This window comes from Macaca nemestrina, chromosome 16 (genome assembly GCF_043159975.1).
Source record: "Macaca nemestrina isolate mMacNem1 chromosome 16, mMacNem.hap1, whole genome shotgun sequence".
NCBI classification, from domain to species: Eukaryota; Metazoa; Chordata; class Mammalia; order Primates; family Cercopithecidae; genus Macaca; species Macaca nemestrina.
In genome coordinates this window covers 98,785,074-98,799,046 of record NC_092140.1, presented here as the reverse complement: position 1 = coordinate 98,799,046, position 13,973 = coordinate 98,785,074, and the positions used below count along the sequence as shown (strand labels likewise).

Genomic DNA, 13,973 nt, shown 5'->3' with positions numbered 1-13,973 from the left:
AGCCAGGGTTGAGAACCACTGTTGTAAGTTTTCATGACTGGAGACAGAATTATGCCACCATTGACAGAGAGAAAAAGGGCAAAAAGAGGTGTGGCAGATAAAGGCAATGAGATTGACTTACAAAGAATATTGAGTTTAAGGTGACTGCCTGACATTCAAGTAAAACAAAGAAAAAAGAAAAAAACAAAAACCACAAACCCCAGTTGTCATCTAGAAATGTGGGATATTAGAAAAATTAGAAAACCACATTGGGGGCCAGGCACGGTGGCTCACGCCTGTAATTCCAACCCTTTGGGAGGCCAAGGTGGATGGATCCCTTGAGGTCAGGAGTTCAAGACCAGCTTGGCCAACATGGTAAAACCCCGTCTCTACTAAAAATACAAAAATTATCCAGGTGTGGTGGTGTGCTCCTGTAGTCCCAGTTACTCAGGAGGCTGAGGCAGGAGAATCATTTGAGCCCGGGAGGCAGAGCTTGCAGTGAGCTGAGATTGCCGAAATTCCACCACTGCACTTCAACCTGGACAACAGAGCAAGACTTTATCTAAAAAGAAAAAAAAAAAGAAAGAAAAAGAAAAAAAAGAAAAACACATTGGGAAGTAAACTGCAGAGAGAAAGGAGGTGGAGCTGTGGATCACACGGTGAGAAAGAACAAAGAAAAAAGACCAACAGTTGTTGAGTATACAGAATGACCCGGATCCTATTAGCTGCTTTACGTGGAGAGTTGTTGGAAGAGCTGTAGGTTGGTGGTAAATGTGTCTAGCACAGGGGATGGCACCTAAGAAATACAACTATTGGTTAATAGAATCTCATTTAATTTTTAAAATGGCTCTAACTGGTGGGTATTAACAGTCTCAGTCTAGAGATAAGAAAAGAAACTCAAAGAGCCCTTATCCAAAATCCTACAGTTACTAAATTTAGAGTTGGAATTCAATGTCAGGGATTGACGCTGAAAGCCAGAGCTCGCCTGCTATATAATACGTCAGCGCACAGGGCTAAGAATCAAGCTAAAAAGGTGGAAGAACGATTGTCCAAGGAGGCAGGACAAGTCAGGAAGGCAGGGGGAAGCCATGAGTGTGGCCATGCTGCATGGAGTCAGTGGCCAAGAAAGGCCAAAATAAAGGAGGATCTCAGAGATTTACCATGCACCCTGGCCCTGGGCATGAGGCATGGGGAGGAGAAAACCAGAACTCGCGCAAGGGAAACCATTTTTGACTTCCGGAGTTGTAGGAGGGATGGGTGTAGAATTCTCTCATCCATGGAAGGGGGCTGGAGTGGCAAATAAAGAAAGGAACAGGTGGACCGACGACATAGACACTCTCTCACAGCCCCGTTATCTTGAGACGGAGGACGAGATAGGCGTTATCACCTTTCCCACTTTCAAGATGAGGAGACCGAGGCAAAGGAGTGTTCGTGAACTGGAATACTCAGTTCATAAGCGCTGATGTTAAGCCCCGGCTTGTTTCCAGAACTGCGCTGCTGTGCTGGGACCTGTTCATCAGATTCCGACAAGGGCTTAATGATTTGGAATGCAGGATGTGAAAAATACGCATCTGGCGATCATCCCACAAATCATCCTGCCAGTTATCTGTACCCAAGGACATTTTTTAGGCACGTGGTCCTCATAAACTAAGATACTTATATTCATTCAGGCGTCTCAAAAGGGCTTCTCAGGTTTTAATATGCACTGAGTCACCTGGAGATTTGTTTCAAGTAGGTCATCAAGACTCCAGGGCAGTGTTCCCAAATTTTTCCTTTTTTTTCCAACCACCTGGTCAGTTTGCGGGGGGTGGGGAAGGGTAGGATGGGGAGACATCTGTATTTATTCTTTTAGAGGTCCGGGTCTCACTCTGGGCTCAAGCGATTCGCCCTCGTAGCTGGGACTACAGGTGCGCACCACTGTGCCAGGACAGTGGTTCCCAAACTTTTCTGCGAATTGAAATCACCTGGGAAGTTTCCAAAAAATACTAACACCTGTTTCCCACCCACATAAATTGTGATTTAATTGGTCCAAGTATGCTCTAGGCTTCGGAATTTTGTAAAGCTCTCCACGTGCATCTGAGCTTAGGAACCTCTGAGCTGGGGCTTGCAGCAGAAGCACGTAGAGCATGCAAGGAAACGAATCCACAAAGAGGACACATTAGCAATGTGGCAACAGGCTAACAAATTATGTAAGGCTAGTGCTTTCCAGAGTGTACTGGAGGACGGGAAACAAGTCCCATTTAAGCAGTGCCTCGGGATTTGAGTTGCCAGTGAAACGCAATAGCCTTTTGCAAAGGACGCAGAAGCCCCGCCTCTTATCCAGGGCGGGCGGGGCGCGTGGCGCGGGCGGCGGCGGCGCTTTCTGGCGCATGCGCAATCTCCTGGCGCATGCGCAGCCGTGGCGCCGGCGCGGGGCGGGGCCTGGTGCCCCCCTCCCCGACCCCGCGCTCCCGGAAGTGTGCCGGCGTCGCGCGAAGGTTCAGCCTGGAGCAGTGGGCCGGGCGCGCCGGTTCCCGGCACGTGTCTCGGCACATGGCAGCGCGCCTGGCCCGGGGCGTGGAGGCGCCAGCGCCCTGGATCCGCCGGCCGTGGTCGCGGAGTCGGTGTCGTCCCTGACCATCGCTGAAGCGTTCATCGCAGCCGGCGAAAGCTCAGCTCCGACCCCGCCGTGCCCCGCGCTTCCCAGGAGGTTCATCTGCTCCTTCCCCGACTGCAGCGCCAATTACAGCAAGGCCTGGAAGCTTGACGCGCACCTGTGCAAGCACACGGGGGAGGTGAGGGGGGCGAGGCGGCCAACCCTGAACCTAGGGATGGCGGTGGCTCGCCAGTGGGCTCTGCCCAGCGGCCTGGGAAGGGCGCGTGGCCCCCCGGCAGCCACTGCAGTCATGGCCAGGGCCTCAGGCCCCGCTGTGCCGGGCGTTCAGCTTTGACATCCTGGACTTGGGGAAGGAGCTGAGGAAGTAGACAAGAAGTTCTAGGACCTTCGTTCTGCGACCTTGGCTTGGGGCTAAGCAATCATTTCCCCTTCTTTGATCGTGAGTCTCGGCCAGCCAAGTGCCTCTGGTAATCTGCAAATAAGTGCGAGGTTTGAGGGGGCCCACCACTACTAGACACCTGCCAAATACTGGCCCCTGGAGTTGGTACAGAAGATGGGTTACGTGTACCGGGGGTCGTGAAAGCAGCATGTGCTCATTTCTTCATAACTCCACACTGGAGAGAGCAGTGAGCAATACAGGCAAACCCAGGGTTTCTGCTACCATGGGCCTTCGTTCCTGGGTCGAGCCGACCAGAGCATAGGTGGGAATGACTTGCAGTGTTGTGGTCAGGAAAGGCCTCTCTGTGTGAGCCGAATAAGAAGGATCTAGCTATGCAGACATTTGAGTTGGGCAGAGAGAACGCAAAGGGAGCCTGTGGCCCTCGGGGTGGGAGGCAGGTGGGTGTATTTAGGTGCGGAGATCACGATATGAGTTCTGAGAAGTAGGTCTAGTAGGAGTTTGGATTTTATTTTGAGGGCAGGAGAATGTCAGATACCATGATATGACGTGGCAGCCCATGTCACACACAGGTGAGGAAAACGAGGGTCATGGAGGTCAAGGAATCTGCCCATCTTCCCAGTTTTTGGCAGAGCTGGGCTTCACACTGCCTCAGCTTAAGGCTCTTAATTTTAAACCACTGGGCTGCAGTCCATACCTTTGACCCTTGCACCTCCTCTAATTTATGGGCCACCTCCTCCAGGTGTCCTCATGGGCCTCATTCCTTATCCTCTCCAGCACTGGAAGGTGGACGGCTTCCTACTTGAGACCTTCTCTGGTTCTTTTCCTCTTCCTCGTGTGCCCTTTTCATTGGATCCTCTTCTGCCCTCTGCATTTCCACCCCACCCACTCCCTCTTGCAGTCTTATGTAGCCACTGGCATCACTCATAACATCCTTTATGCTTTGCTCCTCTGCCGTTCTTCTTGCCCGTTCTAGTCTCTAAATTCTGGGCTCTGTATTACCAGTAGATCCAAATAAGAGCTTGCCTTTCCTTTTAGACCTGTGTGCTGTATTTTGGATACTGGCACTACCAGTTTCCTTAATACAGGTTGAAAAACTTGGAGTCATCTTTGTTGTCCCAAATCTCTCATGTAGATTAATTTGACAAATGTTTATTGAGCCTACTCCACGCCTGCCACTGCAAGGTTCTGTGGCTCTGCCCCTGGCGATACAGCTCACTGTGTACCTGTTTGCTCGCTTTGCTCCTAGTACTCTTATGGAGGCCTGGGTGCCTCCCTCCTGGACACCTTGGTGGTACGCTTTTCATAGTTAGATGCACCAAACTGGTTATTTGGGCGTGTGTTTGGCTTTTACTGTAGATTCAAAATGAGTCACCCCCTCCCAACCCCTGAATCACAACAGGTGGTTGCATTTAGGGTGTTGAGCTGTTTGCTTCGCCCTGGCACCTGTGAGCTTTTTCAGGTGTGACACACTTTCCTATAGCTGTGCTTGGCATTCTCTTAGCACAGACACTGGGCTTGGCTGGGATGAGACAGGCCTCCCTCATTCCTCTGCCCTAGGCTTGCTTTTTACATGTTAAATCATGCGGCGGTGGGCATCTGTGCAGACAAGCCATGCTAAGAGCCAGGGCATCTTTAAGATGCCCTGTGAAAGCCTGCTGCCAGGTTGGGAGCAGGTTAAAAATGCTATGCCTGCTTATTTTAAATGCTGTTCATAGAACAAAAATCTGTGTAGTGACTTTGTGAGAAGTTGTGGCGTTTATGTTGTGTAACTTCGTGCAGGAACGCTGTGTCTTGCAGCAGGTGCACAGCTCTTATGAGTAGAAACCACCTCTGCATAGGAAACCTATGGCCTTAACACTAGGCAGTTTAAGCTTTTAAATAATACCAGAGTTACTTACTAGTGCAGGAGTGACATGCTTTTTCTTTTTTCCTGCTAGAGACCATTTGTTTGTGACTACGAAGGGTGTGGCAAGGCCTTCATCAGGGATTACCATCTGAGCCGCCACATTCTGACTCACACTGGAGAAAAGCCGTTTGTGTAAGTAGAGACCTGGTTTTAGGCTTTGAAGTGGGCTGTGTTGGGCACTGGTAAGAAGACTGATTGTTAACTCATGAGATCAGGAATGTGAAGCCTGGCAGGGTGCGGTGGCTTATGCGTGTAATCCCAGCACTTTGGGAGGTGGAGATAGGCAGATCACTTGAACCCAGGAGTTTGAGACAAACCTGGGCAACATGGCGAAACCCCATATCTACGAAAGTACAAAAATTAGTCAGGGGTGGTTTGTGGCCTGTAATCTTAGCAGCTAAAATGCTCATGAGTGAGGACAAGTTAAAGTGTATCAACACAATGGGATACCCTACAGCCAGGAAAATGAATGCAGATGCTCTCTGCAAAGCCATGAGAAAATCACCAGGGCACTTTAATTGAAAACCCAACGTGCAGAAGAGTGCTCCGTAGCCTACCTTTATGTGTGTAAAAAAGCTAGGGGGTGGAGGGAGGGGTGAGCAGTGGGTGTTGGGTAGGCAGGAAGCAACTATATTTGTATTTGTTCTTATTTGTAAAGAAGTCTTAAAAGTTACATAACAAAACTAAAAATGTCATCTGTTTTGGCAGCAGTGGGGGGTCCTGGCCAAGTAGGGGGTGGATATGGTAGGAAATGCCATGCAACCAGGAACTACTGGACAGTGACTCTTCCAGCTTGTGCTCTAGCCCAGACCGTGCCCCTCTTTAGCTGTAGATCCCCGTTTCCCACTGCTCGGGACAGCGCTACTTGGCTGTCTGTGTCTTCTTAAATTCCATGTGGTAGGCTGGGTGTGGTGGCGCAAGCCTGTAATCCCATCACTTTGAGAGGCTGAGGAGGGAGGATTGCTTTGAGGCCAAGAGTTCAGGCTAGGCAAGATGGTCAGGTCAATCTCTATTAAAAAAATAAAAAATTCCATGTGGCCCATATTTGTCACAGTCAAACTGAACTCACTTTTCTCTTTGATCTTCTCTCATGGTCTTGTCTGGAGAGGTGGCCTCGCTGTCTGTCCAGTGACCCATAGCAAAGATAAGGCAGCTCCCTGGACTCTCCATTCTTTCTCCCATCCCTTGCAACAGGTGGGTTGCCAGGTCGTGTAACTGACCTGTCAGATCCAGCAGCCACCGTCTTATCTCGGTCCCTTCCTTTGTCTGTAGGCCAGCCCTCTCCCCCAGTGCCCTCCCGCGCGCTTCCCTTAAAGCTGTGCAGTGCTTTCAAGCACGGCCTACATATGAAGTCCAGGTTCCAAGTGTGTCCTACAGTGACCTGTGTGATTTGGCCCTTTTCTGCTTCTCTTGCCCCATTTGCTTGACTTGCAGGCATGAAGTTGTGGTCCAGCTCTGCTAACTAACCAGCCCTCTCTCCAAGTGTGCCGGGGTCTCTCACGCCCATTTGGTTCCTGTCAGGACTCTTCCCCGCCTGTCCTCCTGCCCCACACTCGGTTGGGTTAGATGCCTGTGTCAGGTTTAGAGTGAAGAATGGCAAGAAACCCAGCATAAGAGACGCTTAAACAAGATGGGCTTTTTGTCTTGTGTGACTGAAATGCAGAAATACAGAGGCAGGAGCTCTGGAGCCCCTTCTAACTGGTCTCTGCTATCTTCATCTTGGGTTTCAACCTCACTGTGCTGTTAGGGCCCAGCTGTTGCATAAGCATGCCGCGGGCAGGAAGGAGGAAAGGAGGAAAGGACGTAAGAGGCACGCCCCCCCCCCTTATTTAGAGAGGTGGGCTGGACTTAGCCATGAGCCGCCCTAATTGCAGGGGAGGCCGGAGAGCGCGCTTACTGTTGGCTGCCTGCCCAGCTAACACTCAGCATTCTGTCCCTGCAGTTAGTGGGGGCTTCTAGGGTCTCTCCCATTTGTGGGCCTCTGCGCTGTGCCTCCCATGGTCACTGCTGGCTTGTCTCTGCTTGGCCGTAGGAATGGGACAGTGCCTGCCCTAGGGTTATCAGTGAGTGATGGCTAAGATTGATGCTGGGGAGGGAGTCCTGCTTCATCCCTCAAGCTTTACAAAGGCTCATCACAAGAGGCACAAATTTTCTTTTGGGGAAAAAAAAAAAAAAAAGGCTTTGCAGGGACTTAGATCATTCGAAGCCAAGATGCCAAGATAAGAACTAGAATGGCTTGATAAGCCAGGGAACGTAATGGTTCTGGTTCTGCTCTAAGTATCTGTTTCACCTCTAATGATAAGCCAAGACAAGTTTTATTGAGGCCTTTCTGGAAATGCAGTTTATAATGACATCTCAAGCACCATTAAGGTTGTCAGATTCTAACCTGAGAATAATTTATCTTAAGCATGATTTAGGCCTGGTGTAGGCTTTTGCCCAGTGTGTATAAAAGATGACTGATGTAGTGTGTATGATTTCAGAAGCCTAATGTGAAGAAGCCTCTTGTTACATGATAGTCATCAGGGTGAAAGGTCTATGTGGTATGGCTTAACACTCTGGAATTTGCTAAGACTATTTTATAGTATTACTGTTCTTTGGAATAATTCGCTTTTATAAAGCAGGAGGATATGTGTGTCTTAAAACTTCTTTTCCCTTGGTTTATTAATATTTTGGTTTATACAACTTCTTACAGTTGTGCAGCTAATGGCTGTGGTCAAAAATTCAACACAAAATCAAACTTGAAGAAACATTTTGAACGCAAACATGAAAATCAACAAAAACAATACATAGTAAGTATGATTTTATATGCTTAAATTTATTTATTTATTTATTTATTTTTTTTTTTTTTTTGAGACGGAGTCTCGCTGTGTCTCCCAGGCTGGAGCGCAGTGGCGCGATCTCGGCTCACTGCAAGCTCCGCCTCCCGGGTTCACGCCATTCTCCCGCCTCAGCCTCCCAAGTAGCTGGACTACAGGCGCCCGCCACCACGCCCGGCTAGTTTTTTGTATTTTTAGTAGAGATGGGGTTTCACCATGTTAGCCAGGATGGTCTCGATCTCCTGACCTCGTGATCCACCCACCTCAGCCTCCCAAAGTGCTGGGATTACAGGCTTGAGCCACCGTGCCCGGCCTTAAATTTATTTTTACACTTACTGCCTGTGTTGCTGACATTTTCAGCCAGGTGCGGTGGCTCAAGCCTATAATCATAGCTTGAGGCCAGGAAATTGAGACCAGCCTGGGAAACATAGTGAAATGCTGTCTCTGAAAAAAAACAAAAACAGAAAACAAAACAAAAAATTTTGGGGTAAGAGAGAGATACCCTGTCTCTAAAAAATAAAAGTGAAAAACACAGTTTTCGTCAACCAAATTTTGTGTCAAATGTCTGAATTTACTTAATGCCATCATAATGATAAAGGCTTTATTTTGGAAGCAAACATTGTACAAATTAAAGTGTATTGGGAGACTAGTCCAATGGAAACATTTTTCCTTTTTCAAATGTCATATGGTTCTTCAAATCTTTTTGAGATAAAGCAGAATTTTACAGTAACAAAAAGGGTGAAAGTAACAATTATATAATCTCCAAAATAGTTTTATCTTGAGGATTCTGTTATGAACTGTTGATTTTTTTGACTTTCCATAAGACTAACGAGCCTTTACAATTTAAAATTAACAGTGCAGTTTTGAAGACTGTAGGAAGGCCTTTAAGAAACATCAGCAGCTGAAAATCCATCAGTGCCAGCATACCAGTGAACCTCTGTTCAAGTAGGTACTTCACGTGGCTGAAAATCCCTTGGATTCTAGGTGTGAATAAGATTGGAAATGCAAGGGTAGTGTTGAGCATTGTTTCATGTTTTTTGGCTATTTATATATCTTTTGAGAAATGTCTGTTCATATCCTTTGCCCACTTTTTGATGGATTATTTGTTTCTCTTGCTGATTTGAGTTCTCTGTAGATTCTGGATATACGTTCTTACTGGATGCATAATGTGCCAATATTTTCTCCCACTCTGTGGTTGTCTGTTTACTCTGCTGATTATTTCTTTTGCAGTGCAGAAGCTTTTGAGTTTAATTAGGTCCCATTTATTTCTATTTTTGTTGCATTTGCTGTCAGGGTGTTAGTAAGAATTCTTTGCCTGGGCTGATGTCCAGAGGAGTTTTTTCCAATGTTTTTTCTTGAATTATATTTATGGTTTCAGGTCATAAATTTAATTTGAGCTGATTTTTGTATAAGGTGAGAGATAGGGACCCAGTTTTTCCAGCACCATTTATTGAATAGGGAGTCCTTTCCCCAGTTTGTTTTTATATGCTTTGTTCAAGATCAGCTGGCTGTAAGCATTTGGCTTTATTTCTGGGTTTTCTATTTTGTTCCATTGGTCTAAGTGCCTATTTTTATACCAGTACCACCCTGTTTTGGCAACTGTAGCCTCATAGTATAATCTGAAGTCTAGTCAAAGGAAAAGAAGTCACTATATGAAAAAGATACATGCACACATGTTTATAGCAGCACAGTTCACAACTGCAAACACATGGAGCCAATTTAAGTGCCCACTGACCAATGAGTAAAGAAAATGTGGCGTATATACACCATGGAATACTACACAGCCATAAAAGGGAACGAAATGATGTCTTTTGCAGCAGCTTGGATGGAGCTGGAGGCCATTATTCTCAGTGAAGTCGCTCAGGAATGGAAAACCAAATACCATAGTTTTCACCAAGTGGGTGCTAAGCTATGAGCCCAAAAAGACATAGAGTGATTTAATGCACTTTGGGGATTTGGAGTGGGGAGTTCGGGGAGGGGGTGAAGGATGAAAGACTACATGCTGGGTACAGTGTATGCTGCTTGAGGGACTGGTGCACTAAAATCTCAGCACCACTATAGGGTTTATCCATGTAATGAAAAAACACCTGTAACCTGAAAAGCCATTGACATTTAAAGCAACAGTGGGACAAATCTTCTGAAAGCTTCCTAATCAACATTTTTCTGTTAATATGTACTGCATATGTACATTTACATATTGGGAGCATTTTAAAGGTTTACTTTGCTCTAAAAGAAATATTTAGTGTGTTTGAAAATAATTTTTGAGATTATTCTAGCTGTGGTTAAGCTTAAAGGCTGCGAAATTACTTAACTATTCAAATAGAGCCTGTGCAACTATATGAAATGTCATTATGGAGACATTCATTATGCTTTTCCTGTAGAACAAAACAAGTAATTGGGTTTATCTGCAGTTAGAGAGGGTTTTTTGAGGAACATGAGGGTGGCTGGACAAGTTGGGTAGACCTGCAAAAGGGCCAGCGGCTCTCTGCATGGCTCTGGCCATCTGGCACTTTCCCTCAGCTTGCACAGGCTGCCTTGTGCCTTGGAGTTGCTGCAGTGACCCTGCTTCTCCTTGCTTGTGGGTCTGCTGCTGCTTTGCTGCTGATAGCTTTAGCACAGAGGGGGCACGTGCTTTTTATTGCTCACCAGAGGCAGATGCATCTACCGCTGTGCTCTCTTGCACACCCCCTGTGCACCATCATTAGGAAAGCTAGTCACAAGTGATTCAGAATGGCTTAGGGGTTTACCTAAGCCAAGTCAGATAACCTCTCAAAGTATCTTTTTGTAGCCATGAAAGCAGAGTGTATTTTCGGAGGTATAAAGATGAAAACTGTTTAATTGGGTTAAAAAAAGTAACGTGACTTTTTTCTCCAACAGTTTGTTTTGCCCTAAAGCTGGTCAAGTAACTTGAATCTCACTTGTGATGAGGTCTACATTTTAACATGGGTTTGGTTATGGGAAGAGGAGAGACTTCGGTGGGTGAAACAGGACAAAGCGCCATTGACCCTGAGTGGAGTTCTCTGTGAAAATGGATTGGCTAATACCTCATGTGTTGCCAATGCAGGTGTACCCAGGAAGGATGTGGGAAACACTTTGCATCACCCAGCAAGCTGAAACGACACGCCAAGACCCACGAGGGTGTGTACGGACAGCCTGGGTGTGCTCCTCTGAGGGGGATGCCAAATCCTGGGTGCCTTTGAATCTGTTCCGTGATCACGCTGACAAGAAGGGAACTCTGTGGGCAGGGGACACCATCCTGCTTATTTGGGTCTTACATTCTTGTCCAAAGAGGCACTGTATGTGTCTGTTTTTCCACTACCATGTCATTGCTGTTCACATGTAATGTGGTGTTTGTTCACAAGTGCCTGGGTGCACATTACACTGACGAATGTGCGGATGAGAGGGAAAGGCATCCTTCCTGTGAAGTCTGCCTATTCCATGATCATGCTGAGAAGACGGGAACTCTGTGAAGTTTGCTTCACAGGAAGGTGAAATCCTTAGAGGGAGGCACCTTGCTGTGCCACTGTTCAGTTTTACTATAACGTAAATCTTTTTTAGTTTTTATTCCCACCTCAGGAGGCTGAGTTGAATACTATTAGGAGGGGAATAGAAAATTATATAGGCACCTAAGTTTTCTTTGTAGTTATGGTCAGTGTTTACACTGAATATTCATGACAGACAATGCACCAATTTTTTTACATAGGCTATATATGTCAAAAAGGATGTTCCTTTGTGGCAAAAACATGGACAGAACTTCTGAAACATGTGAGAGAAACCCATAAAGGTAAGGCAGGCATGAATGGCAGGCATGGTGTAAATGTTTGTCCCCACAGAACTCGTTTTATGCTTTTCAAGAGTGAAATGCTGTGCGCTTTAAAGTAAAAGGGTTTCTATATGATATTTTGTGAAGTGCTGGGTATGATGTTGGAAAGGGGAGCAGAGCTGTGCTAGGTCTCTGAGCCATCCCCTCCATGCACAATTAGCATGCTGAAGGCGGTGGCAGGTGTGTAGTGAAGAATTTCGGGAGGCACTGCTGTTCTGTGGGACAGCCTGGTAAATAGTACCCAGCATACTGGGGGACAAGGAAGGACACCGTTTGGTCTGCTTCATGTTCTATACCTCCCCGCAGTCACCTTCCTGAGAGCCCTGCCTTTTGGCAAGTGAGCAATGACTTTGTGGCATTTAAGAACTTCAGAGAGTTGAGACAAACTTCCTAGGTGATAAGAACAGGGGTTCCTTGGGAATTTCTGATTTGTATTTGCAAATCAGATTGTATTTGCAGGCACTGAATGTTACTTATGTATTAATTTTTTCTAAATGGTGGTATCTGGGGAAATTGAAATTTGTCTGTCTGTCCCACCAGAGGAAATACTATGTGAAGTATGCCAGAAAACATTTAAACGCAAAGATTACCTTAAGCAACACATGAAAACTCATGCCCCAGAGAGGGAGGTATGTCGCTGTCCAAGAGAAGGCTGTGGAAGAACCTACACAACTGTATTTAATCTCCAAAGCCATATCCTCTCCTTCCACGAGGAAAGGCGCCCTTTTGTGTGTGAACACGCCGGCTGTGGCAAAACATTTGCAATGAAAGTAAGCACTCACCCTCACAGTCGCGGTCCTGTAGTCTATGCGTTCACAACACAGTTTTCATATTAATATTTCATTAATAACTTTCTTTCATTTTAGCAAAGTCTCACTAGGCATGCTGTTGTACATGATCCTGACAAGAAGAAAATGAAGCTCAAAGTAAGTTGAAACTACTTAGGCAGCTTATTTTTCAAACAGAAATTGTTTAAAGCCAGAAGGAGTCTGGAATTCTTTTCAGCTGCTTTATTGTGTGAGTCTGCACGACTGCTGAAGACTTGACTTCCTCATAAAGCAGTGTTGTATACTATACCTGCTGGTACATATGACTGTCGTAAAATTAACTCAGATAATTTTGATTTTGAATTCTAATCGTGTGTCTTCCTTATTCCCAAAGGTAAAAAAATCTCGTGAAAAACGGAGTTTGGCCTCTCGTCTCAGTGGATATATCCCTCCCAAAAGGAAACAAGGGCAAGGCTTATCTTTGTGTCAAAACGGAGAGTCACCCAAGTGTGTGGAAGACAAGGTGCTCTCGACGGTTGCAGTACTTACCCTCAGCTAAGAACTGCACTGCTTTGTTTCAAGGACGGTAGACGAAGGAGCTTACTTTCTCTCAGAGCATGCTTTTCTTTATTAAAATTACTGATGCAGAACATTTGATTCCTTATCATTTCCTTGGTCTTGGTTCAAAGTGTCTCTTTTCTGGGTCTTTTGAGTTTCTCCATATGCCTTTTCTTCATTTTTGCTTAAAGGACGAAGAACACACATTAAAGCTTTTCCTCCTTGAACAGCTTGTGGCCTAGATAAGAATGTAGCCATTCCAGGCATAGTCTGGAGTATTTGATGAAATATCTCCTCCTAAAAAAGGGAAACAGCCAGAGATTAATTTAAAATCAGAGGCTTTGGTGCCTTCTAGTGTTCTGCTCGAACATTCACAAAACCCGGCACCCTTGATTAGCTAATGAGTTCATATAGATCTGGTTAGGCTGACTGAAATCTGTACAATAACACCATGTAACTAAACTGACATGCTGAATGCTTCCTAATTTTAAATCTCCACTTTGTCATGGCACTAAGAGGCTCCGTTTGGCTCAGATTACCCTCTCCCCAAACAGAAAGCACTGGGTTTGGGCACTGGCAAAATACCTCCTCATCCCCAAGATGTCAGCTGAGCAGTTCTCAGCACGCTCTACTGCCCCTAACAGAGTCACTCTCAGTGGCTGAAACAAATGGATACCTGGACTCAAAGTCTGAATCAGCTGGGTTGGGACCTATGCTAAGTGACTCTACTGTGGAGCTGGATTACTAAGGATGCCCTTAGGGATGCTAAAGTTATCTAACTTAAAAAAAAAAAGCAAAACAGGTATTCCATACACTTCCGGGATTGGAAACTACGCACTTTCTAGAAGACAGTCTACATAATTAATACCCTTCATAAGTGCAAAGAGGAAACAAAAGATCAATCTGTAAAGTTTCTAATTGTCCTGTTTAAGGGTTATTCTACAATATATAAAACAATAGTACATTGCTTTTAAAGTATGAAACGTTTTCATATGGCTAAATGTAATGGAAGCTATATCTACAGTATGCTTAGTTTTGAAAAGCAAACTAGAAAGCTGTTAACATCACTGGGTGGAAGAATTACCAGTCACTTTGTCTTTATATTTCAGATTTTCTACATTTTTTTTT

The 13,973-nt window shown here is 45.7% G+C and overlaps 2 protein-coding genes across 11 annotated transcripts in view; one reads left to right on the top strand and one right to left on the bottom strand.

Annotated features, from left to right (window-relative positions):
- The first annotated feature begins 2,166 nt into the window (after window positions 1–2,166).
- On the top strand, window positions 2,167–12,937 carry LOC105490328 (general transcription factor IIIA). Its single transcript, XM_071081513.1, has 9 exons — window positions 2,167–2,753; window positions 4,913–5,013; window positions 7,574–7,670; window positions 8,554–8,642; window positions 10,762–10,835; window positions 11,401–11,481; window positions 12,061–12,290; window positions 12,387–12,446; window positions 12,682–12,937. The coding sequence occupies exons 1-9, from the start codon at window positions 2,349–2,351 to the stop codon at window positions 12,844–12,846; spliced, it is 1,302 nt and encodes a 433-aa protein (XP_070937614.1). The 5' UTR covers window positions 2,167–2,348; the 3' UTR covers window positions 12,847–12,937.
- The window catches only part of LOC105490212 (mitochondrial translational initiation factor 3), a 15,958-nt gene continuing 14,500 nt past the window's right edge, over window positions 12,516–13,973 (bottom strand). For all 10 annotated transcript variants that reach the window (XM_071081514.1, XM_024795524.2, XM_024795529.2 and 7 more), the window contains one exon: window positions 12,516–13,142. In XM_071081514.1, the coding sequence (XP_070937615.1) occupies window positions 12,924–13,142 (219 nt within the window). In that variant the 3' untranslated portion in view covers window positions 12,516–12,923. The remainder of the gene's footprint in view (window positions 13,143–13,973) is intronic.

Coding starts and splice junctions, on each gene's coding strand:
- LOC105490328 (XM_071081513.1), top strand. CDS start 2,349: ATGCGCAATCTCCTGGCGCATGCGCAGCCGTGGCGCCGGCGCGGGGCG. Junction 8,643..10,761: donor ACCAGTGAACCTCTGTTCAA/GTAGGTACTTCA, acceptor TTGCCAATGCAG/GTGTACCCAGGAAGGATGTG. Junction 10,836..11,400: donor ACACGCCAAGACCCACGAGG/GTGTGTACGGAC, acceptor TTTTTTACATAG/GCTATATATGTCAAAAAGGA.